The 24,309-nt window shown below is 37.6% G+C and overlaps 3 protein-coding genes across 3 annotated transcripts in view; 2 read left to right on the forward strand and 1 right to left on the reverse strand.

Moving 5' to 3' along the window:
• The window catches only part of LOC125196825 (protein FAR1-RELATED SEQUENCE 3-like), a 9,985-nt gene extending 7,775 nt beyond the window's left edge, over positions 1-2,210 (forward strand). The window contains exons 3-7 of the mRNA XM_048095476.1: positions 231-528; positions 692-994; positions 1,125-1,320; positions 1,711-1,931; positions 2,039-2,210. Coding sequence (XP_047951433.1) covers positions 231-528; positions 692-994; positions 1,125-1,320; positions 1,711-1,931; positions 2,039-2,210 — 1,190 coding nt within the window. The remainder of the gene's footprint in view (positions 1-230; positions 529-691; positions 995-1,124; positions 1,321-1,710; positions 1,932-2,038) is intronic.
• A 15,403-nt stretch (positions 2,211-17,613) lies between these two features.
• Positions 17,614-19,478, forward strand: LOC125221592 (mannan endo-1,4-beta-mannosidase 6). Its single transcript, XM_048123736.1, has 4 exons — positions 17,614-18,094; positions 18,294-18,488; positions 18,561-18,895; positions 18,976-19,478. The coding sequence occupies exons 1-4, from the start codon at positions 17,717-17,719 to the stop codon at positions 19,388-19,390; spliced, it is 1,323 nt and encodes a 440-aa protein (XP_047979693.1). The 5' UTR covers positions 17,614-17,716; the 3' UTR covers positions 19,391-19,478.
• Positions 19,427-23,941, reverse strand: LOC125221581 (serine/threonine-protein kinase AtPK2/AtPK19-like). Its single transcript, XM_048123727.1, has 7 exons — positions 23,839-23,941; positions 21,701-22,595; positions 21,310-21,392; positions 21,103-21,223; positions 20,848-21,021; positions 19,988-20,095; positions 19,427-19,880 (listed from the first exon to the last, which is right to left on the reverse strand). The coding sequence occupies exons 2-7, from the start codon at positions 22,346-22,348 to the stop codon at positions 19,596-19,598; spliced, it is 1,419 nt and encodes a 472-aa protein (XP_047979684.1). The 5' UTR covers positions 22,349-22,595; positions 23,839-23,941; the 3' UTR covers positions 19,427-19,595.
• Positions 23,942-24,309: the final 368 nt, after the last annotated feature.

Genomic DNA, 24,309 nt, shown 5'->3' on the forward strand with positions numbered 1-24,309 from the left:
CTAGGGTGGAGCAGTCATTGGTGGTTAGGGTTTAGTATTTTGTTTAGTCGACGAGTTTCAGTTTTTTGAATAGGGTTTTGTTATTATCTCGGCCGCTGTGTGGTTTTACTCGACGTATGTAATGTACAAATATTAAAGTACAATGCATTCTTTCTTATATTTAATGTATGGTTCATATCATTTAATGAAACTAAATTCTAATACGCTTGTTGTTTTGATTTTATGTATAGTGTTTGTTATACCTGAATGTTCTCCACAATTGAAGCCTGTGATTGGTCAGAAGTTCCAATCCCTAGATTTTGCGTTTGCGTTTTATGATGTGTATGCCCGCTCTGTTGGGTTTGATACGCGCAAACAAGGAATGAGGAAGGCGGCGGATGGTGTTACTACTTGGTATTCTGTGGTATGCAATAGGGAGGGCTGCAAGAGGTCGAACGAGGAAGACGATGTGAATGCACGCTCTGGTTTTACTCTTAAACGCAGGCGGCTTTCCAAGCGATGTGGTTGTAAAGCTTGTATATCCTTCAAGTAATTTTCCGAAGCAGGAATACCGAGATATATTATGCACGAGTTCAACGAGGTTCACAACCATTTTATGGTGGAGTCGGAGCATCAGCAGTTTATGACACTTAACCGGAAGTTGGATGACGTACATCACAAATTCATCTTGACTGTTCCAAGGCTAATATAGGCCCCACACTACCTTTAAGGTGTTGAAGGAAATCCTCGGTGGGTTTGAGCTTGTCGGTTGCAATGTTGGGGGAATCAGGAACACATCTCGCGACATCAAAGCCTTCGCACACGGTTGTGACGTGCAGATGGTGTTGGACGACATGTCGAAGAAGAAGGAGTTGTCGGATGCCTTCACATATCACTACGAAGTTAATGCTGCTAACCAGTTGGTTGCCCTTTTTTGGTGTGATGGTTTGATGAAGAGGAACTACCATATGTTTGGTGACATAGTGGCGTTTGACTCCACTTACAACACAAACAGGTATACATTATATGCAGATTTTTATACATTACTGAGTGCATTATAAAGCCATAAAGTTGCATTATACCTTTATCGTTATGCATTATTCAGAATTAATTATGCTAATGCTGCATACCTGTGTGCATCGCAGGTATTGCATGATCTTCACACCTTTCACGGGGAAGGACAATCATGGTAAACCCGTAACATTTGCTGCTGGATTGGTCTGCAACGAGAAAACAGGGGCCTTTGCCTGGTTGTTCAAACATTTCGTCGAATGCATGGGTGTAGCCCCCAAAATGATTGTGACCGATCAAGACTTGGGCATGAGATCAGCTATTCAAGAGGTTCTTGTAGGAACTCGACACCGATGGTGTATGTGGCATATAATGCACAAGTTGGCTTCCTAGGTTCCAGGCAGGTTGCTTAGGGACGGAGATTTCAAGAAGGAATTCAATGCATGCGTTTGGTCAGACTTGCTTGAACCCGACGAATTTGAAGAGGAGTAGAATGGAGTGATTGAGCGTTATGAGCTGGAAGACGTTGATTGGTTGAACACATTGTACGAGTATAGACAGATGTGGATACCGGCATACTTCAGAGATTTCCCACTCGGTTCGATGATTAGGACTACGTCCATATCAGAATCTGAAAACAGTTTCTACAAAAATTTTATGAAGCCCCGAGCGAACCTTGCCGAATTATACTTGTATTTCAACAATGCTCTGGACTTTCAGCGGAATGCTAGAACAAAGCTGGACTACAACGATGCTACTTCCGTGCCCATACTGGCCACTAAGTTGGGTTTCGAGAAACATGCTGCGACGCTTTATACAGACAGTATGTTCGGGAAGATACAAGAAGAAATTGTTGATGGGAATGACAGATGTCGTGTGCTTGGTTTTTCATCAACAGATACGATTGACACCTACAAGCTTGGGGATAGCCGACGGAATTCGTATTCCGTGACACACGACAAGACTGACGAATCATACTCGTGCGACTGCAAATTGTTTGGTAGGCAGGGCTATTTGTGTTGCCACATTTTTTTTCTATTCAAAGCAGCTCCGCGAGCCGACTGGTTTCAAAGAGAGAAAAGGCTATAAAGGAGGCTGTTAGGCCTCTTAGACGTTGTAAGGCGTGCGATGAGTTGGACCATCACGACTCTAGAAACTGTCCAATGCTTAAAGAGATGGAGAAGGAGAAAGCGCTTAGTAAAGGCAAGAGGAAAGCTTGATGTGTTTTGTAACTAATAAAACACTTTTTCGTCTCGGATTTGTTCTTATTATTTCTAGCGCTGTGGTCATTTTTTGCGTAATAACTTTGTGGAGTTGCGATAGTTACTGTCCATTATCGAATTACAACCTTGCATTAATAAGGATATTATATGCATCACTCCCTCTATTCATTCCATTAGTTGAGTTTTTTGGTTTTGTGCATTAGCGCATTTATAGGCTTGCATTAATAAAGATATTCTGTGCACCACTCCGTCGTTTTGTTCCATTAGTCGAGTTCGTTGATAATGTGTATTAACGATTGCTATCCTTGCATTAAATAAGTATATTCTATGCATCACTCTGTTTATTTAATCCATTACTCCATTACTTTATTTATGTGCATTATCGATTTATATCCTTGCATTAAATAAGTATATTCTATGCATCCCTCCGTTTATTTATTTCATTACTCCATTACTTTGTTTATGTGCGTTATCGTTTTTTAGACTTGCATTAAACACGCTATGTTGCACATCACTCTCGTTTATTTATTCCATTACTCCCTTACTCTGTTAATGTGCATTATCGTTTTATAGCATTAAATTAATAGCGCTATGTTGTGCATTACTCTCTTTTATTTCATCCATTGCGGATAAAGCAACTATTCGTCCTAAGTTTGTAAATAGTTTATCCTTTATCACTGTACTACATCACACACTAATACCAAAATATGCATCAGTTATCAAGTGAAATGTTTGGTTCAAAACATGCGTCATTTGACCAAATCAAAATAAGTTATCCCAAACTAATTGTCTTAAACTTAACGTCAACATCGTTTCTAATCAGTACTCTTGCAATCAATCCATCCCAAACTCTTCGACCCACTTATCGAAATTGAACTTTGGCGGCCTCTCTTTCCAGAACTTGGCGGCATAAGAGACGTTGGTGTCACGCTCGGAATTGTGTGTAGAAGACAGCAGTGCGTTTGCTACCTTCATTCGGTAGATTTCCAGATTTTTTGTCCCGTTGGCGCTGAATCCGCACTGCCAATCTTTGTCCCTTCCGCCAAAATAAGTCTCCATATGCCGCATGATGTACACCCCCGTTTCCACAGAGGGGTCATTTTTCCTCCAAGGCATAGCCACCACATGTGTCTTACATTTTCGGACCTCGGCTGACTTTTGATTAGCCTTCAACTTCACCAGCGCTTCTGCGAAAAGAAAATTCTACAACAAATTCCCACAAAAAGATGCGTGAGAAATATAAATAATGCACAGTTATCTGAATGTAATGCAGCTTAATGGAATACCCTCAAACACGCACCAGAAGGGAGGGTGTTTTCCCATATTTTGCCTTGAACGATTTGTGGGAGTCAACCAATGTGTGGTCGATGATGTTCATGTTGCCATCCGGCAGATCGAAACACACCACGTACTGATGTGTAGAACCCCAAACCGGGAAGAAAAACTGTACAATTGAAATTACGTTAATGTGTATGTACATCAGATGGGTTAAGCGTAATAAAATTTACCATGTCAAACTTCTCCCATTTAAAGATTCCCGTTCCAAGTACATCATCGAACAACCGAGTCCAGAATGTCTCCCTCAACTGGTCCTCTGACCATTCAGCCGGGGTATCAATCACGGTGTGTCTCTACAGTGTAATGTGGTAAACAAGTTAATTATTTATAATTGCAATACTAAATAGCAACCAAGGCACAAGGTATTTCACTAACGCATGGTTTTATCGAGAAGAAGACCCTAGCAACTGTTTCCGGAGCCTTGAGCTTCTCCATGTTATTCAAGTAGGCACTCCAAGTGTCTACAATGGCTGGGCTCACGCTCTTGAACGGCGCCAGCGACGCGAATTCAAGCTGCACTGTCTTGATACAGTCGTCTACGTAGACAACCGTCTCCCTGCACAATAATAAAGTGTGCATAAGTAACCCTTTTCCCAGCAAATAGTCGAGAAAAACTATAAAACTTACTTATTCATTTCCGTTGTGCTCAATACCCAATAGTATAGCGACTTGTCCGGATAGTTTGGCTTTGCCGTTAGTGTAACCGCCCGGTTGCAATGGAGAACGGGCAGACTGGCTTTCTTGAAACGGGATGATGCTAGCTTCCCAGGATCCTGCAATAATAGGTGATACGGTTAATACAATTCAGCCGCAATCTCACATATTAAATACAACATACCTCATGTCCAGTCACTTCAAAATCACCATCTGGAATGTCCAAGCCCGACAAAACAACACCCTTTCCTTTTCCAGCAACAACTTTTGCAGCAAAACCTTCAGATTTGTTTGGTTTTTCCAAGCCAGACACAGCAACACCCTTTCCCTTTCCAGCACCCACCTTTCCAGCAAGACCTTCAAGTTCGTTTGGTCTTTCCCCAACACCGATCTCAATACCCTTTTCAGTAGCTGGGCCAATTTTCTACATGGACAAAAGTAAGGTTCCATTTAATTCATAATAACGACTGTATAATTAAAAAAAACCTAAATACTGAGCACTACCAACACCATTTAATGCATACAAACGACCATATTGTTATGCTTAATACAGCCTATATAATATAAGCAATTAATTTTTTTGAGAACTCCAACATAATACTTTTAATGACTAAATTGTTAAATACAATGCACGCAACCTGTCAAATAATGAACAACATAACAACTAGTTGTAATTTATAATATTTATTAAAGGAATTACTTTTGTATGGGCAGCCCGTTTTCCCTTCACCTCCTTACGATCTACATCCTTATCAGATGGAATCTCACTGGGTTCCAGGTTTTGTTTTCCTGCCTTCTTGGCCTTGTTTTTGACTTTATCTCCGCTTCCTCCTTCACTTTCACCTCTAACCACAGACGGCTGTACACAATGGACGCACAGTTAAGTATTTTGAAAAATGAAGAATGAGTACACATTCAATGATGTAATGTTCCTACCCCATTGTTGATTTCCACACCACCTGCGGCTGTCCCAAATGTCGTTCAAGATCCACCAACCGAATTAGGCTTGTCTCCTGACACAAGTAAATAATGCGTGAATTATGATTTAATAAAGCAAAAACCTCTGTATACAATGCGTTGTAAACTTTACAAAAATTAGCATCACCTTCATGCTCACCTCCAACACCATCATCTCCTGTCTCCTCAGCATTAGTGTTTTCCTCTTCCCGACAACAACCCTCTGCCCGTTGTTCTTTCTGCGTAGCAAAAGGGTCAGGACACTCAAAGCCATCCAAGACGAACGATGGCCTATCAAATCCTCTGCTTATTGTTTTCTTTTTGTCGTATGCCTGCATCATCTTCTCCATTTCAGCAATCCACTCGGGACTGTACTCTTCCTCGTCTTCCCTCGCTTGTGTTAGTGTTGTCACGATTTCCTCATCTTCCACAGGCTTTTCATCTTCCATCCCTAACAACTTCAACCCAATCTGACTCCCCAATCGGAAGCACCCATCGTCAAGCAGTTCAATAGGTATCTGCTTAAAATCGTCGACCCACCTCGAAATAGCGTGTCCCATCAAAGAACTCGAAGCGACAAAACGATCTCTGAGTCTCTTCGCCTTGTACCTGCTGGGGGTTCCACTAACTCCCCTTTCCACAGCGTCCACCCTCCTTGCTTCCTCGTCGGTAAGATACTGATGTTTGTCAATGCGGCCCTCTAACCTCCCAGTTCCGAACTGATCAAGCTCCACATCCTCCCTTTGCTTGAGGGTCTCCGCTGTCCAACCCTTTATAGTGGGCCAGGCACGCTCGACTCGCCTCCGTATGTGAACCACACGGTCCACGTACGCACACTGACAACAACCAAGCAATGTCAAATATTAGTAGCGCAACACGACACAAAAACAATGCACAGTAAAGGCTATTATAATGCAACAGATTGGGTTCATTAATGCAGCAAAAAGTAATGCATGTACTCTAACATATAATGCACTGACACTATTACCTACCAAAAGAAAGTGGATTGGTCCGGTGAAGTATGCAGTTTCCCCCTGGCCCAGCCCGGATAAGTGACTTCCAGAACGGATAAGACGTAACCGCACCAATTCATGTCACTGATAGCCTCCACATCGTCGATAAAGTGTAGTATCTTTGGCTTGCAATTGCCATCTGACGGAGTCTCCATCAAGGCATTCTCGAGTAAGAACATGAATAGACGCTTGAAGACCGGACCACCATCAGTTTCATCCTTAATCATATTCGCAACATCTGTCGCGTTCAGCTTGTACCGAGACTTTTTACACCGCGCAGCAACCATATCGTTGAACTCGAAGTTTGACTGATATTCTTCTTTGCGTGCAATCGGAGTCCGCCCTCTCGGGAAGCCCAATGTCAGGTGGACATCCTCCTCATCTAGTGTTAGGCGCTCGCCACCAGATAATGGAATCTCGCACCGAGCCAGATTTAACGACTTCAACACCCGGTAAGCTAGGTAACCTGGGATCTCCCTGATGTTGAACTCTAGGACAGCGCCGAATCCCAGTTCGATCACGGCTTCCTTCTGCCGGGGAGTCAGGTTTTGTATACATGAAATGAACTCGGTGGGGTTCTGTCGACAGTACAGGTGGTCGGCTTTCTTCCCCCTGGGTTTCTTTTTCTCCACGTCTTCATTGCGTGAACTTGTTGCAGCTTCTTCCTCGGCTAACCTTCGCCGAAGTTTCTGAGCTAATGCTATGGGAATAACATCGTCTACCGCTTGGTCAAACTCAGGCCGACGGTGCTTAGAACCTGTCCAGAACAGGTAAAACCATGGTTTAGAACAAATAATCTATGCGTTTCAGTAAGTAATGCACGACATCTATTTACCAATGCACAGAACTGAAGATGTAATGTACAAACCCAAACATACTAATCAATCACTTGCTAAAGGGATGAATCCAACAACTTCATGCCAAACTCCCACATAACAAAAATGCCAAATAATCTATGCGTTTCAGTAAGTAATGCACGACATCTATTTACCAATGCACAGAACTGAAGATGTAATGTACAAACCCAAACATACTAATCAATCACTTGCTAAAGGGATGCATCCAACAACTTCATGCCAAACTCCCACATAACAAAAATGCCAAATAATCTATGCGTTTCAGTAAGTAATGCACGACATCTATTTACCAATGCACAGAACTGAAGATGTAATGTACAAACCCAAACATACTAATCAATCACTTGCTAAAGGGATGCATCTAACAACTTCATGCCAAACTCTCACATAACAAAAATGAACAATAATCTACAAAAATGATGGAATCATGCATAACCTTCATTCGGTTCTGGCTGGCTTTTGTAGGGGCGTCGTCTTTTAGTCATTCTATATCTGCGCGACGAGAGGGCCAAAATCGGTTAGTTTTCAACCATAACTCAGTGTGGTATTACCCAAAAAATGACGAAAAGTGTACATATTGGCTAGAAATCCAGCATACAGTAAATAGAATGCTCAATATACCAACTTCTCCAACAAAAAAAACAACAACTTTTGTGCATTACACCAACTGGAAAGTAAACCGATGCAAAACCCAGATCCAACTAAGAGAACTAATTGTTATAGCAAGGATGAACAAAACCCTAACTCTAATAACCGCAATTTCATCTTTTTCCAACAAAATCGAGCAAAATAATTTTGTGCATTATTACGATTAAAAAGTATAAATCGATGTTTAGGAGTGTTTGTGCCTACCAAACAAAAAAACAGAACCACACCTTTTTGTTTGCAGGAGAGGTATCGACTTTCAAGGAGCGCGCGAAGTGATTTCACGGCAGGAATCGTCGACCGGCGTAGATTTCACGGCGGGAATGGTAGACCGACGGAGATTTCACGGCGGGAATGGTCGACCGACGGAGACACAGCGGCGGCTAGGGTTTGTTCAATTAGGGAGAAATTTTGTGGAGAGAATGTTGATGGGATGGAGTGAGAGAGAGGGGAGACGAGAGGTCGATGAAAATGCCGTGTAAATTTAGGACCTGCCGTTTCGAAACTGATTGTGTAGTATGTTATTTTACTCTTTTACCCTTTTAATGCACGAAAATGCACTAATAATGCAACACGGGATTGGATTGGGCCTTTTAATCTAGTCCACCCATTCCATCCATCTAATAGTTGACATTAAGAAGAGAAAAGATACTTAGGGTGTAATAGGACCCTAAGTCCCTAATGCTCCCCTATATATATATATATATATATATATATATATATATATAGAGTCCCATTATCCACAAATCCACTCTTAAAGACCGAACCACCGAACCCTACCAAATTAGGGCTTTTAGATCTAGTTTTTTATGGATAAGATACAGAAATTTATAAATTATTTTTCCTTCATCACGAGCCTATTTTCATTCATCCGAAGGTAAATAAGTCATACTAACATGTTACGAAGATTTAACTTCGTTCCAGAATATATTACTTCATTCTAGTAGGTTTTTACTTCATTCCAGTAGGTTTTTACTTCATTCCAGTACGTAAATGTGGTTTCGCCGTCGCGTGCCGTTCTTTCTCTCTACAATATCTATCACCACCGTCATGGCGCTAATATTGGTTTAATAAACACATGGAATAATGTAATAAATTATTGAAATAAAGTATGTGTAGAAGCATTTGAAGTCCTACTGGAATGAAGTAAAAATCTTATCCAATAAAGTAATAACGTTCCTGAATGAAGTAATAAACTCACTTGAATAAATTGCATTTTTAAATGTTAATCAAGCAAAAACCCACGTCAATGAATTTGAATGAAACATATGTTGAATCATTTCAAAACCTACTGGAAGCAAGTAAAAACATGTTGTAGTTTCAAGGTATTAGGTACAGAATGAAGTAATAAACTTATACAATGAAGTAAAATGGGCTATTAATGAAGCAGAAAAATTTTTTCACAGCAGCACATCTCATCAAAAAAACTAGATCTAATGGCCCAGATTTGGTCTCTAGTTCGGTCTTTAAAATTGGTTCGACATTGATCACAACTCTATATATATATATATATATGTGGAAAAGAAGGGTAGTGATATAATGAAAACCATATATCTAATACAAACTCAAAACTTTAGAGCATCAGCACCGGCGGACGTCCGCTGGGCGTCGGACCGGCGTGCCCGACGTCCGTCACGGACGGACGTTGGACACGGGTGTTCTGCGGTGTTTACGCGACATCCGTCGCAACGGGACGTCCGCTTTTGTGGCACGCGGACGGACATCCGATACCATTTAATTTTATTTTATTTTCAAATTCTATATATACGGCTCGTTGAACTTCATTTCATTCGCACCACTTGTGTTAACAAGTTTTTCTCTCTCTACGTTTCTTTATTACAATGGCAAGTGGAAGTGGTAGTGGTAGTGGTAGCGGTGCGGGTGGTAGCGGTGCTCCAGATTGGCGCCAGATCGTTAGGGATGAGCTGCGTGCGGTTATGTCTAGGAAGATAAATCGGGCGTTACAAGGGGCCATGCAGCAGCAGCGACAGCCGGCGGTACCTCGACTATCCATCGTCGAACTCAAATACTTCGGGACTGCATCGCTGCACACCATCGGTTGTACGCGGACTGCTTTGCTCCAGAGCCGCGGTTTGGGTGCAACTTATTCCGCCGACGTTTTAGGATGAGTCGTCCACTGTTTCTTCGTATTGTTGGCGCTTTAGAGCGTCGATACGAATATTTCAGGATGAGAGAGGAAGCAGTTGGTAAACCCGGCCACACGCCCATTCAGAAGTGCACGGCAGCAATCAGGTAGCTGGCATACGGAGGTACGGCCGACATGTTCGACGAGTACCTCCACATCGGGGAGTCGACTGCCCGCGAATGTCTGGAGTTTTTTTGTCAAGGCGTTAGGGAGATATTCGGGGATACCTATCTTCGGAAGCCTATCCCCCATGAAGGGGCCGACCGGGTGCATGCGTATGCCGACATGCGCCAACGACAAGCCCATATTCAACTCCAAAATGATTTAATTGAAGAGCTTTGGTTGCGTCGGGGTCGTCGTTGATATGTTCATGTGTGTAATTTGTTTTAGTTGTTTTTTTTTGTTGTTGTTGTCGCTTTTTTTTAATCTAATGAAATTATTTTGCACTTTGATTAATTCTGTATTCGTGTCGAAATTTGAATTCCGTAAATTGTTTAATTTGGTGAATTTATGAATTTTTTTTAATGCGGAAGTCCGCGCGGGAAGGCTATGGGACATCCGCCACTGTGAAGTTGGAAGTCCTTATGACGTGGCAGTGCTGGGAAAGCTATGGGAAGTGCTTATGACGTGGCAGGAGGTGTTTTTGGGAAGTCCGTCGAGAAGGCTATGGGAAGTCCGTCCCCATTGGGGATGCTCTTAATCCTAGCCACTAAATATTACTCCCTCCGTTCCATAGTAATAGAGTCATTTTGTCATTTTGGTACGTTATATAGTAATAGAGTCCTTTCCTTTTTTATTAGAAGTAAACACATTTTTCACACCTACTTTACTCTCTCTTATTTTTCTCTCTCTTCATCTCTCTACTTTTTTCATTTTCCACTTTATTCTACCTTTGCTTAACTCACCTAACACATTTTTTCTTATTCTCCATGCCGAAAAGAAACGCCTCCATTACCATGGAAGGAGGGAGTACTAATCAACTATTATAATGTTCCCATTTGAAAATATCAATAACTTCTATAAATCTGTCAACATAGGGTATAATAGACACTTTTATAATATGGTGAATCATTTAATTATGTAATTCCGATTTTATTGTTCTCTCTACTTCCACTATTCACGTTTTTAGAATCAGCATAGAATCAACACTATTTCAACACAAAATTTAACAGCAGCAGAACAAAAGAGTCAACACAATTTCATCGCCAAAAAACAACAGCAGAACAGACGAGTAAACGATTCAGCACGAAATTCAACATCAACAAAGCTTCAACGCCATTTCAACACAAAATTCGACATCAACAAAGTGTCAAGAATTCAGCACGAAATTCAACATCAACAAAAATTCAACGCCATTTCAACACAAAATTCAACATCAATAAGGAATCAACGACGTAGTGTCAATGCAAAACTTAAGCAATTTTTTCGACGAATTAGCACATGATCGGAATTAGCTAGGTTTTTTTACTGGAAAAATTTAATTGTTGAGAATAGGAGACGTCAATTACAATGGTGGAGATCCTCACTGAAGATGTGAATATTTGCAGTTTGAAAAGTGGGAGATTAATTAAGAACGCATAAACCGCTGATCAAATTAAGTTACAAAATTACCCTCTGTTGACAAAATATATGGTCTTGTCGACATAGGAATTGAACGCCATATTAACCACATATATGATATAATTAGCGGCTAGGATTAAAGTTTTGAGTTTGTATTAAATATATAGTTTTCATTTGATCACGTCCCTAGGAGGGAATATAATCCAAACTCTAAATATTGTACAAACTCCAATATATGAGTTTGCATTTTATCACTACCCTATATAACATTGTTAATTATTCCATAATTAAAAAAAAAATTGATTCTCTAAAATTAAAAGATTTTAGCACATTATATTGTGTAAAAAATCCATGACCACAATAAGAGTGACTCCAATCGTGGGATGGAGGGAGTAATTTGTGTCTATTTTTATGCTGACCTGCAGTATATTTCTCTTCATTTCAATGTTACGGATGTCACATTTCAATATCTAGAATGACATACGTTCAATATATATAATGTCAAAAAATATACTCCCTTTGTCCCACAAAAGTATACACTTTTGTTGGACACGAGTTTTAATGCATAATTAGTAAAGCATGAGAGATATGAAAAAAAGTAATTAAAGTATTGTTAGTGGAGAATAAGTCTCATCCCAATATAGAATAAAGAGTTTTCAAAATTAGTTAGTACATACTCTTGTGGACGGACAAAAAAGGAAATAATGTATATTCTTATTGGACAAAGAAATACCCCCTCTGTCCCATTAGAAATGAAATATTTTCCTTTTTGGTCTGTCCCATTAAAAATGAAACGTTTCTAAAAATGGAAACAATATTCTCTCTACTTTTTCTTCTCTCTTACTTTATTCTCTCTTCATTAACTCACAAAATAACACTACATAAAAAGCAAATGTTGCATATTTAATGGGACGAAGGGAGTTATATATAAGTATATTTTTGATTTTGCAGTGATGAAACTGACAATTGTTATATCTCAATAATTCGCATATAATGAAGGTTATTGCAGTGATATAATGATCTAAATGCAAAGTATACAATGGGGGAATGAATAAAATCTACTCCCTTCATCCCAATAAATATGGAACATTTGCTTTTCGGCATAGGATTTTATGTAGTGTTGTTTTGTGAGTTAAAGAAGAGAGAGTAAAGTAAGAGAAAGGGAAAAGTAGGGATAAAGTTATTTCTATTTTAAGAAACGTTCCATTTTTAATGGGAGAATCCAAAAAGAAAAACGTTTCATTTCTAGTGGGACAGAGGGTGTACATTATCTATTTTTTAATCTAGTGGACTAAGTTTGGTCTTAATTATGCATTAAGGTGGTATAAGCCAGGTGTAACATATACAATGACATGAGTGCAATGTGTACAATGCCAAAACAAGTTATTCATCCTAACCTGCCATAACAAGTGAGACGTTTCTTTTAGGTACATTAGACATAAAATTAAAGAAATGATGTTTAAATAGTTGAGTGAAAAAAATAAAATAGAAGATAAAGTAGATAAATATGGAGAAAAATAAAATTAAAAAGAGTAATTAATTTATATATTGTCGATAACTCACTTTAGATGGGTAAAGAAAAAATTCATTAGTTAAGAAATACTAACCAAGTAACAATATAATTTGCTATGTCCTACCAATAAATATTTGATAAGTGAAAATATAAAATCTTACTTCCATCTAGATATGTACACTATGGAAACATACCAACTACAATGATACGTTATAATTATAAATTACTATGTAGTACTCCTCCGGTCCATAAAAAATGACTCACTTTCTTTTCTGGTTGTCCCAATCAAGATGATTCATTACTAAAAGTAGAAATACTTTTATCTCTATTTTATTCACGCTCTCTTACTTTACTCTCTTCACTTTACACACATAATAAAATTTCATGAATTTTCATGCCGCCCAAAGAAGGGGGTCACTTCCTTGAGACCGAGGGAGTATAATTTTGTTTACACCTTCTATTTATGTTAGATGCAATATGTACACCCATAATAAATATAGACAATAAATATAAAGTGGTGATCAATATATAACTAATTTTAAATGAATTACTAGAGAACAGATATGGACTTCACTATAAAAGCGATTTAAGTCACTATAATGATGTTTTGGTTCACTCAGTGTTTTGCAAATTGGTGTTGTGAACTAAAACACACTTATAGTGAAGGATTTACTCTGTAAAGGATTTAGTTCACTATAATGTCGCCATGGTTCACTTCGTACCAAATTCGTATTGTGAACTACAACATCTTTACAGTGAAAATCGCTCTTATAACCGTGGTACGGGTCGCGTTTGGGTAATACTAATTTACAGTAATAACTAATAACTTTTAATTCTGTGTATTAAAATTATCAACACAAAGACATAATTATATTATAAGGATTAATGTGCTGCGCTACGGAATGAGATCCCATGTTGTGCAAAATGCCACAGCAGGGGGCTGTGGTGATCTTCACCATTGATTAATTTCATATACTTGTAATATTTTTTTTCATTTATAAATGAATGGTTTGATTTACCACAGCATCCCCTACCGTGGTATTTTGCACATCAGGGGATCTCATTCCGCTGCGCGATAGTATGTGAGCGTGTGTGAGCGATTGATGACATGGCATCAATTTTTTTTCTCACCTCTCTCCTCTCTCCTCTTGTCTCTTTCTCCTCTTCTATCTCTTCTCTCCTCTTCCATCCATTCTCGTTTTCAGAATTCAGTCAAATTTGTTCTAGTTACACTATTAGAGCCAACTAAAATTTTTTCTTTTTTTATATGCTTTTATCTCCATAGCAAATCTCGTAGTCATCTTCCCTAATCGTTCCTACAACCCTCCTCTCTGTATTTGCAAATTCTCATATTTTTAGATCTTGAAAACGACTGGCGGGGTGGATCTTAGAAATAATCTAATACTCCATTGATGTTGAGGTAAAAGTAAAGATTTAAATATTGAGTTTATGTGTGAATTTTCATCTACATGGGTCCATTTTTTAAAATTTAAAATTTCTCTCTTTTAAATGAAATACATATGTAAAAATTCTGGGAAAATTTGAAGAAACCCATTTTAAGAAACATTGAGTGCATAAATTCATTGACTGATACAAAATTAAGTTAACGGGAATTGTAGAAACAATTTGCATATAGTACTAAATTGTGAGAAGATTCTATGGTGAGAGATCATGGATAAAATTGAAGAATTTGATGATGAATAAAAAAGAGAAGTTACAGAGGTAAAACGAAGGCCTCTGCAAAAACATTATTAAAACGAAAGTGAGGAGGCTAATTATGGAGAGAGAGATTAATGCCACATCATCAGTTGCTTATAGACGCATAGAATGGACCATATCATATCAATCCTCATTATATCAATATAATATATAAATTTAAATATCAACATAAGGACATAACTTCATCAGCACAAGAAAATTGATAAATTTATATCTTTATATAGATATTTTTAACATATAAAATTGAAATTAATTATTACTGTAAATTAGTTAGTATTTGATCACACACTATAGTTCTATATCACTGCTCAATAAAATACATGCGCCAAACCTCCATCTTTCTCTATATCAATTTTTCATATCAATTACTACTAAAATTTTTATTGCTGGTTGCCAAAGTTTTTCGAAGGATTTCAGTGATATGTCCTTTTTCTTTCATTATATTCTTATAGGAGTATTTTTTAGCAAATTTGGATTCACTAAAATTAATGTAATAAAGTTATTGTTGAATAATCTTATTATTATTAATTACTTTTATATTTTAAAAATATATAATCAGTTAAATCCCCCAATTCCAACGGTTCCTCACACCTCAGCCCAACAAGGCATATGGAAGGATGTAAATCAAGTACTCAACGGCAGGTAAGCTGCCCACGAACCTATATGAAGCCCACCCTCAAGGTCTATAATGGGTCGAGAAATATTACTCCAACACTGCAGGTTGCGGATTCGAACCTTGCTCATTGAGGCAAATCTACCCTTCCAAAAGCAACTGATTACGCCCTACATGCACGACTCTCTTACGATGATATGGAGGGAGTAATATATATAAGTGTGTTTTCTATTTATATACTCCATTCGTCCGTCATTTATAGTCTCATTTTGACTCGGCATGAATTTTAAAAATTGTTTGACTTTGTGAAGAAAAATAAGAAAATGAATTAGTGGAATGTGGATTTCATTTTTATATATGATTTTATTTTATAATAGTATGTGTTTTTAATTATTTAGTTGAATGGTCACGGTCAGTCATAAATAGCAAAATGAGACTATAAATCGCGGATGTAGGGAGTATATATATAATTTTGTTGTCAATTGGACATTTTTACTTTTGCAATACCATGTTTGTATATTTTTATATGTATATAACATATATAATAAAAAAAGGGATATTGGCATCTAAACTTTCAAAAAGTTAGGTTTTTCCCATGAACTTGAAAATTGGCAAATAATATCACGAACTTTATCCCGGGTTTGTTTTTTCCCACGAATGAAAAAATTCATGTTATTTTAATAGATTGAAGAACAATTTTGGAGGGTGTGCTTCAAGAAAAACTATCTTTAAAGATTGAAAAACTTGAAGCTTTCAAAATTGTTGTCGAAAAATTACGAAAAAAATCCTTATCATAATATTATTTGTGGGAATTTTTTTATTCGTGGGAAAAAACAAACACGGAGTAAAGTTCATGATATTATTTGTCAATTTTAAAGTTCGTGGGAAAAACTTAACTTTTTGAAAGTTTCGTGATATTAGATGCCAATATCCCTAAAAAAAACTAAGCCTTTGTTACGTACATACGCATCTAAGGTGTGGTATATACATGGCAAATAAAAGTAATGGCTAATAATATGGAAATGGTATACGAATCGTGTAGCTAGCCTACATCAGAATTATTGTCAAAATTGAATAACTGAATCTTCCACTCAATCTGTCTACTCACAATTATAGTGTGGAAAAGTAATTAGTTATTCCCATCATAATCAATAAGTGAAACAGAATGTCCGAAAACGTAATCTTATTAAAATAGTAGTAATATACATTATTAATGGTTGTTATAGATTTGTCGCGTGAATTCAGCGGCTTTTCCAGAAAATACAATGGACTAATTAAGAGCTATATGACTATATCAGCTTTGTTTAGGAGTAGTTGAATCGTGAGAAGCTTGAAAATTAGTAGTTCTAAGTTGTTCCATCCACAATTAAACATCTCATATTAATACAATTGTTTGACTTTATGAAGTAAAATGGGTATAATAAATTAGTAGAATGCGATAAAGTAAAATGGGTAGAATAAGTTAATAGAATGTAAATACTCCTTCCATCTCATAGTAGATGTCACACTTGGGATTGACACGGAATTTTAGGAAGTATTGTAAGTGTGTTAAGTGGAAAGAGAAAATAATATATTTATATTAATGTGGGAGGGAACTTTTTCTAAGAAAGCAAATGTGTCATCTTTTATGAGACAAATTAAAAAGAAAAGTGTGACATCTATTATAAGACGGAGGAGTATTATTTTTATATATTAATTCTTAATTAAATATAACATTCACCTACTAAATATAGTAATATAGTAAAAGTGAAATTAGTTTATAGTACAAATGAAAAAGTAAAAATATACTTTTAACGGCGGATGGAGGAGAGTAACATATTTTTGAAATGAATAATTTGCCCCCTATACGATGCGACGCATAGCCAATCAGATTTTGCCATGCATGAAGATAAATCTTAGGGGACGATCTAAGTATGCATTTCGATTTTCATTTTCCTTTTTTTTAATCTAGTGTCATATTTCAATATTTCAGTGAAAGATGCATGTTTACGACGAACAAAATGGTTCATGTTACAATCATATTTTATCTTCTTCGAAATATAATATTATAAAAATAACAATAAGCCAATAGCCATTATAAATTCTTTTTAAATTACTAAAATAACCAATGCCAATATATCAAGACATAAAATCGTTCCTTCTCGATTGAAGTTGATATAGTGAGCTTCAATTTTCTTTCTCATAATCTGTGAACATCAAGTATATAGTGCTTTCAAGGTAAGATATAGCAAAGTCTTAGCTTGTATTCAACCCTCAGCATGCTTAGCTTTCTTTTCAGGATTGTTAAACTTATTTGAGCTTTAATTACGATTATCAAGAATAGTGGTAGCATGTTGAAGGTGAAAGAAATCCCAAAAACAGCAAGAAAAAAAAAACCAACTTTGCTTCCAAGGAAACCTCAACATTTCCCTCTGATCAATACTTGTCTTGTGTTGTGTCTATATGTATATAGTTGGAGCATCTCTTAAATTCAATATCAATTCAAAACATGGGAATTCTATACATGTTCAAGTCATTTAGTCTCATTTTGATACTTAACCATTTAACATGTCTTGCAATCATCTCTGAGTTAGAGGAGGATCATGAGATTGTTGGTGATGCAGGGAATCATGTAGATTCATGGAGCATGGTGCAAAAGAAAGGAAATCAATTCATGCTGGATGGCCAGCCATTCTATGTCAACGGATTCAACACATACTGGCTAATGATTTTCGCGGTAGATGAGTCGACACGGCCAAAGGTGAGTGATGTGTTCCAGGAGGCATCATCTGTTGGTCTTTCAGTGTGCAGGACTTGGGCTTTCAATGATGGCCAGTGGAGAGCTCTTCAAAAATCCCCTAACGTTTATGATGAGCAAGTTTTCAAGGTACTACATGTATATATAGAACTGTGATCAAAACAAAACTCAATCTTAATGTCAAACTGCTGAACTAAAATACGGAAGGTCATTTTAAGTCGTTTTAGTTCTCTTTAGAAAATTCACTTGGCGGTTCTTAATTTCATACCTTGTTACTAGCTACATGGTGAATTTATTTAACTTCATCTAACAAAAAGGGCATGTTTAGGGATTGGATTTTGTGGTGAGTGAAGCAAAGAAGTACAAAGTAAGGCTGATATTGTCATTGGTTAACAACTGGGAAGCCTATGGAGGGAAATCACAGTATGTAAAATGGGGCAAGGCTGCTGGTCTCAATTTGACATCTGATGATGATTTTTACTCTCATCCAACTCTCAGAAGCTATTACAAATCGCATGTTAAGGTAAGTACCTTAATTAAATCCTAAAAATTTCAGGAAAATATTTGTAATTCTCTTCCAACACTCTTGTTGCAGACAGTGCTCAACAGAGTGAATACCATAACAAACATAACTTACAAGGATGATCCCACTATTTTCGCTTGGGAACTCATCAACGAGCCTCGTTGTGAATCGGATCCCTCAGGAGATAAGTTGCAGGCTTGGATTGAAGAAATGGCAGTCTATGTGAAAAGCATTGATCCAAAGCATCTCCTACAGATAGGATCTGAAGGTTTCTACGGTGCATCCACCCCGAATAAGGTTCAGTTCAATCCCAACACCTACGCTCAACAAGTTGGGACGGACTTCATCCGCAACCATCAAGTTCTTGGAGTTGATTTTGCATCAGTTCATATCTACCCAGATTCTTGGTAACTAACATGAATTTATTAGTATAATACAACCATAGTCTAAATTAGCCTCTGATACTGTATTATATATCGTGTTGAAGGATCTCCCAAGCAATATCGGATGCTCACATTGAGTTCGTGAGATCATGGATGCAAGCACATATCGATGATGCTGAGAACTACCTGGGAATGCCTGTCATGTTTACAGAGTTCGGAGTGTCTAGAAAAGACCCTGGCTACAATCTAACGTACCACGATGCTCTTCTCAGTTCAGTTTACCAATGTGTGTTGAACTCGACCAAGAGAGGCGGGGGCGGAGGCGGCAGCCTTGTGTGGCAGCTGTTTCCCCAAGGCACAGACTACATGGATGATGGATATGCATTAGTTCTATCCAAAAATCCTTCTCTATCCCATATCATATCCCTTCAGTCCACCAGACTCAATATGTTCAATTCCTTGTGTTCATGGAAATGCAGGTGGAGTTGCAAGAAGAAGCATGCTTTCGGTGACTACTAGCATGCAACATGTTATCTGTCCACATATAAAATGATATACATCTCTTAAAACATTCAATAATCCATTAATTGTTGATTTTGAATTTGAATTACAACCATGTCAACAGTATCAAGAAATGTCGGAGTAGTAAACACACAATAAAACCCTCCTAACTTACTCCAAATCTGTTGAAGAAAAGCTAACCATAAATAAGTCCTAGCTAATTTCATTTGAGAAAGGAGGAAGCCGGCCTGACATAGGTGAAACCCAGGAACATATTTCCATCGACTTTAGGACTTGAAGCAGGGGAATCAGACAATGACATATCTGTGTATTGTTTGTCAAAATTCGCGATGCAAAGGTCTCCACCAACCACAGGACGGAAGCTTGGTGTTATTTCCCTCGCCTCCAATTTCTTCCAGTGAATTGACTTGAACCACTTATGGCTCTTTATTTCATCGCTACCCTTCTTCCCACTACCAAACCGCTTACTTGGTTCCTTTTGCAGTAGCTACAGAGTAGAGTACAAAATGCCACAATGCATAAAAGGATTGTAAAATAGGCCAAAAAGGTAAAGTAAGCATCACACTACTGTAAAACATGGATATGTATGATTACCCCTTTCAACAGGGAATGTGCTTCGCTTGATAGAAAGCCAGGCAGCTTAACTTTGTCCTTGATTATCTTTTGCTGAATCTTGTCCCTATTTCCTCCAATAAAAGGGGGCTGCTTCACAAAATAGCAAATCATTAGTCTATCAGAAAACTGAATTAATTCATCCTCACACAAATCTACACTTGTCAGCACATTACGAACAACATTTCCAAGTTCTTGAGAGGTATACCGGCTATAAAACTTATGGTTCAACTCAAACTTTTGGGTTCATGGGAAGCTATCGCGGTCTAAATTTTGGGTAAAATGACAAAAACTATGTCGTATTTGAGAAAGAACAAAGTTATTTTCCTACCAAGGCAACTCTAGCCAATGTAATATCTTCAATTGAGGTCATGTAAAGAATAAGCCAAATCCAAAAATATGCCGAATCACTTGAAATGATAAGTACATGTTAGGACTTTCTTGTGAGTGTGTCAAACTGCAATATCTTCAATTGAGGTCATGTAAAGAATAAGCCAAATCCAAATATACTGAATCACTTGAAATGGTAAGTACATGTTAAGGTTTTAGACACAAAGCAGATTATGAAAGTGATTCTTACTCCTTATTGGGATGTCCCAAGGTAACTGATGCGTTTCCTTTATTTTGGAAAGAATCAACTCTTAATTTTATTCTTTCTTTTCATTATTGTCTCTCCTACTCTATTATCTCTCTACTTAACTCTCCAAACACCACTTTCTTAATTCCCATAACCAAAAGAAATGCATTGCTTTACTCGGGATGGAGAGAGTATAATATTGACACAAAGCATGAAGTGTATAACTAACAAATGTCAAACTAAAAGATGAAATTGGAAAAGTAACCTTTCCAGTAAGCATCTCAAACAATAGAACTCCAACACTCCACCAATCAGCAGCCTTGTCATGGCCCTTCCCAAGAATAATTTCAGGAGACATATATTCTACAGTTCCACACAAGGAATTCGCTCTTGCATTCCCTTCCAACTCTTTTGCTAATCCAAAGTCGGTGAGTAAGACCTACAATGGGTGGCAATAAAGTCAACATCACGAGTAGAAGTCACGACGACAAATGTTAAAAAGCAATCCATAAAATCATACATGGCCATCGGCACCCAGAAGGATATTTTCAGGTTTGAGATCCCGGTGCATTATTCCATTTGCATGAAGGTGCGTCACTGCTGAAACAATTTCTGCTGCATAGATGCGAGCCAGATCCTCTCTGTAATTTTTTATTATTAATAATTGAGTGCAGAAGTTATGGATACTGAGTATTAGAGAACTACATTACAACAGTCAAATAATTACCTGAAAAGGCCATGATGGTAAAGTTGAAAAAACAGGTGACCACCATTGATAAAGTCCAAAACAAGGTAAAGTCTATATTTGGTCTGCACATTCGACAAGAGATACAAAAAAAATGTACATCAATTAAAGCCTAAAATTATGAATAAATTTTAATATTTTACAGCTCAAAAATATAAAAAAAGCCAACGACTCTGTTAGCATCTTCCATTGGATATATCATTTAAAGCCTTAGATTCATAGAAATATCTCTTATTTTTCCTTTCCTCATCTTTTCCAAACCCCAACTTAAGAAAAATATGCAGACAAGAATGTAAACAATGAAAATGAGGGGATTGGAAATATTGTAGGAGGGAAATGACTTGGAAGAATTAGGATTGTTAGAGCAATGTACCTGGAACGAGTATCTCAGCTGGACAACAAAGGGATGGTCAATCTTTGTTAATATATCCCTCTCCGCTTTCATATATTCAGCATGGTTTTTCTCCATGATCTTATCCTTCCTCATGACCTTCATAGCATATATTTCAGACGTGCCCCTCTTCTTCACTTGATAAACTTTTGCAAATGCCCCTTGTCCAACAACTTTTAAAACCTCAAAATCCTCGAGGCCTACTGCTTGGGTCTTCATCATACTATCGCAGACCTCAGAAACAGAATCATCCACAGAGGCGTCCTGACCTTTTTTACAGGTCACATTCATAACAGAGTCCAGAAACTCTATCTGCTCTTCAGTTTCATGAATGGTCAGGCCACTGAGGTTCAGAGATTGGCTAACACAAGCAGAAGGACCAACTAGTGAATGTGATCGATTGTAAATGACCTCAGGATCATCATAAACAAGCTCATTTACTTCACCATTTTTATAGCTGACTTCATTTGAGGCATGAACAGGTGGAGGGCCAAACACGTCAGAAAAGTCTAACTCAACCTGTTCAGAAGAAACAACATCAGGTGGACTCACAGGTAAGAGTATCTGGTGGTGGGTCGGTTTGCGCTTGCCATCTTTTGTCACGGAAGGTAGTATTTGAGAAGAAACCATGCTGAATTATTTTAAATGCAGGATGCAGATGGCCAATTATCAATCAGCACGACAACTGGAGCCCTCCCAAGGTGCAGAATAATGAAGAGTCAGCCTTAAACGATGAGATATCTATTTTTGGAGATCTCAAGATCTTCAATAGCAAGCAAAAGAGAATCCAGAAGAAGAAGCTGCTCTTGTTTCCCAATTTGCAGGAAACTCTGGATACCACTGTGGGTGTAGAACTCATGAAGATCTTCCGTCACGTCTGCATACAAAAACAGAACGAAAAGAAACATGAGGAGTTCTTAGTTTAGAAGTTGAAACATTTATTTCACAAACAAAGACATTATTAGCAGCAAAAAAGTAGGCTAAATAATATTGACTAAAACATCATGAATTGATACGAATCCCACAGCAGTTCCACCTGAAATTGTGGAGTAACATATAAGTGGTAGTCAACCCTCTACCTTTTGAAGGTGGTTTTGAATTAAGTTAGGCATCATGTTTATCAATTTGTAGACAAATTCTAGGGGACTCGGGGCCAACGTGGGCTACCCGAAGGTGTGACCAGAAGGGTTGCCATTGAAGATGTTGGCCCAAGGGGCAGAAAATAGATGGTGGGCCTTGTATTTTGGTTTGTCAGATGGCGTGTCGTGTCTGTGGATAACCGGTTCGAAAGGGGATGGATGGATTGATACGAATCCCAAATTGGTTCGACGTGAAAGTGTGGAATAACATATAAGTGGGAGTCAACTCAACCATTTATCTTGGGTTAAGTTAGAGCTCTCTGCCTTATGTTTTATCTTTAATTTTCCTAACCAATTCCATGGTGGTGTAATAAACATGGTGTGTTTATGATGGTTCATGGATTTTAATATGCAGTTCAGTGATTGTTTTTTCAAATACACAGATTTTAAAGAAAACACAACCAAAACACCAATTTGACAGTTACAAGAATGGAAATTTGAATACATCTAAACGTAGATGCGGTCAGGGGCATATGATAAATTAATGCATCTTAAATGGTTTCAAAGTTCAAAAAAGTAATCAGGTAACATACATTGCACAGTCAAAAAAGAAAATCAAACAAATTAATTTCAAAAGAAATAATACACTCAATAATCACAAAAAAAAAAATCTGTTTGTGGAAATAGCCTCAGCATTCAAAGCAGACCAAACTGAGATCTAAAGAAAAGTCAGTAACAATCGTCCAAAAAACAAGAGATCCAAATGCAAGATCGCATCTTTAGTCAAAATAACGAACTGACAACAGGAAACTGTTGGGCCTCCACAGAAACTTGTGAATGAATACAAGAGTAACCGTGCAAATTAGCGCAATTGAGCTACCCAAACACGGAAGAAAAAAAAAGCAAATTGTTATCAAGATCTGAGGAGTGGGATGCATGTGCAAAACCATCCAATTTTTATAAGCAAAAAAGGAAAAACCAGATTTGAAAACCGGATCCGAAATTCAGAGAGAAAAAGAGCAAAATTCAAAGAAATTGTACCTTGGGAGGGCTGTGGAGAAGGCGAATTGAGGAGCGTTTCTAAAAATTTCAATGGATTGGAAACTAACCAAAATATGGGTTGTCGTGGTGTTTATATATATATGTGCCGTGTACAAGCAAGACTTTATAATAAAAGAAAAAATATATAATATATTTCTGATGTGGCATGTGATTAGCAGATGGTGTGCGGCGTCAAGATTTACGCTGTCGTTGAGTTGGGCGAGTGGGCCCACCAATAGCAATTTGAATTAGAATATGCCTTCAAATTATTCTTTACCTTATGCAAAACCCTCCATCATACATGACAAAAGCATGTTTAAATTAGATGGAAATTACGTGGCCTTGGGGGAAGGAACGGTCTGAGTAGCACCTTCTATCAATTTTATTTTTATAAAATATTTTATAAATTGTAAGTTAATTTTTATTATAGGTAAAAAAATATTTTACAAATTTTAATATTAAATTATTTAG

Source organism: Salvia hispanica, chromosome 1 (genome assembly GCF_023119035.1).
Source record: "Salvia hispanica cultivar TCC Black 2014 chromosome 1, UniMelb_Shisp_WGS_1.0, whole genome shotgun sequence".
NCBI classification, from domain to species: domain Eukaryota; kingdom Viridiplantae; phylum Streptophyta; class Magnoliopsida; order Lamiales; family Lamiaceae; genus Salvia; species Salvia hispanica.

Excerpts from the sequence above, each read along its gene's own strand:
- LOC125221592 (XM_048123736.1), top strand. The coding sequence starts at position 17,717 with ATGGGAATTCTATACATGTTCAAGTCATTTAGTCTCATTTTGATACTT. Across the intron at positions 18,489-18,560 it reads ATTACAAATCGCATGTTAAG|ACAGTGCTCAACAGAGTGAA; the intron begins GTAAGTACCTTA and ends CTCTTGTTGCAG. Across the intron at positions 18,896-18,975 it reads CATATCTACCCAGATTCTTG|GATCTCCCAAGCAATATCGG; the intron begins GTAACTAACATG and ends ATCGTGTTGAAG.
- LOC125221581 (XM_048123727.1), bottom strand. The coding sequence starts at position 22,348 with ATGGTTTCTTCTCAAATACTACCTTCCGTGACAAAAGATGGCAAGCGC. Across the intron at positions 21,022-21,102 it reads TTCTGGGTGCCGATGGCCAT|GTCTTACTCACCGACTTTGG; the intron begins GTATGATTTTAT and ends CACCCATTGTAG. Across the intron at positions 20,096-20,847 it reads TTGAGATGCTTACTGGAAAG|CCCCCTTTTATTGGAGGAAA; the intron begins GTTACTTTTCCA and ends TTTGTGAAGCAG.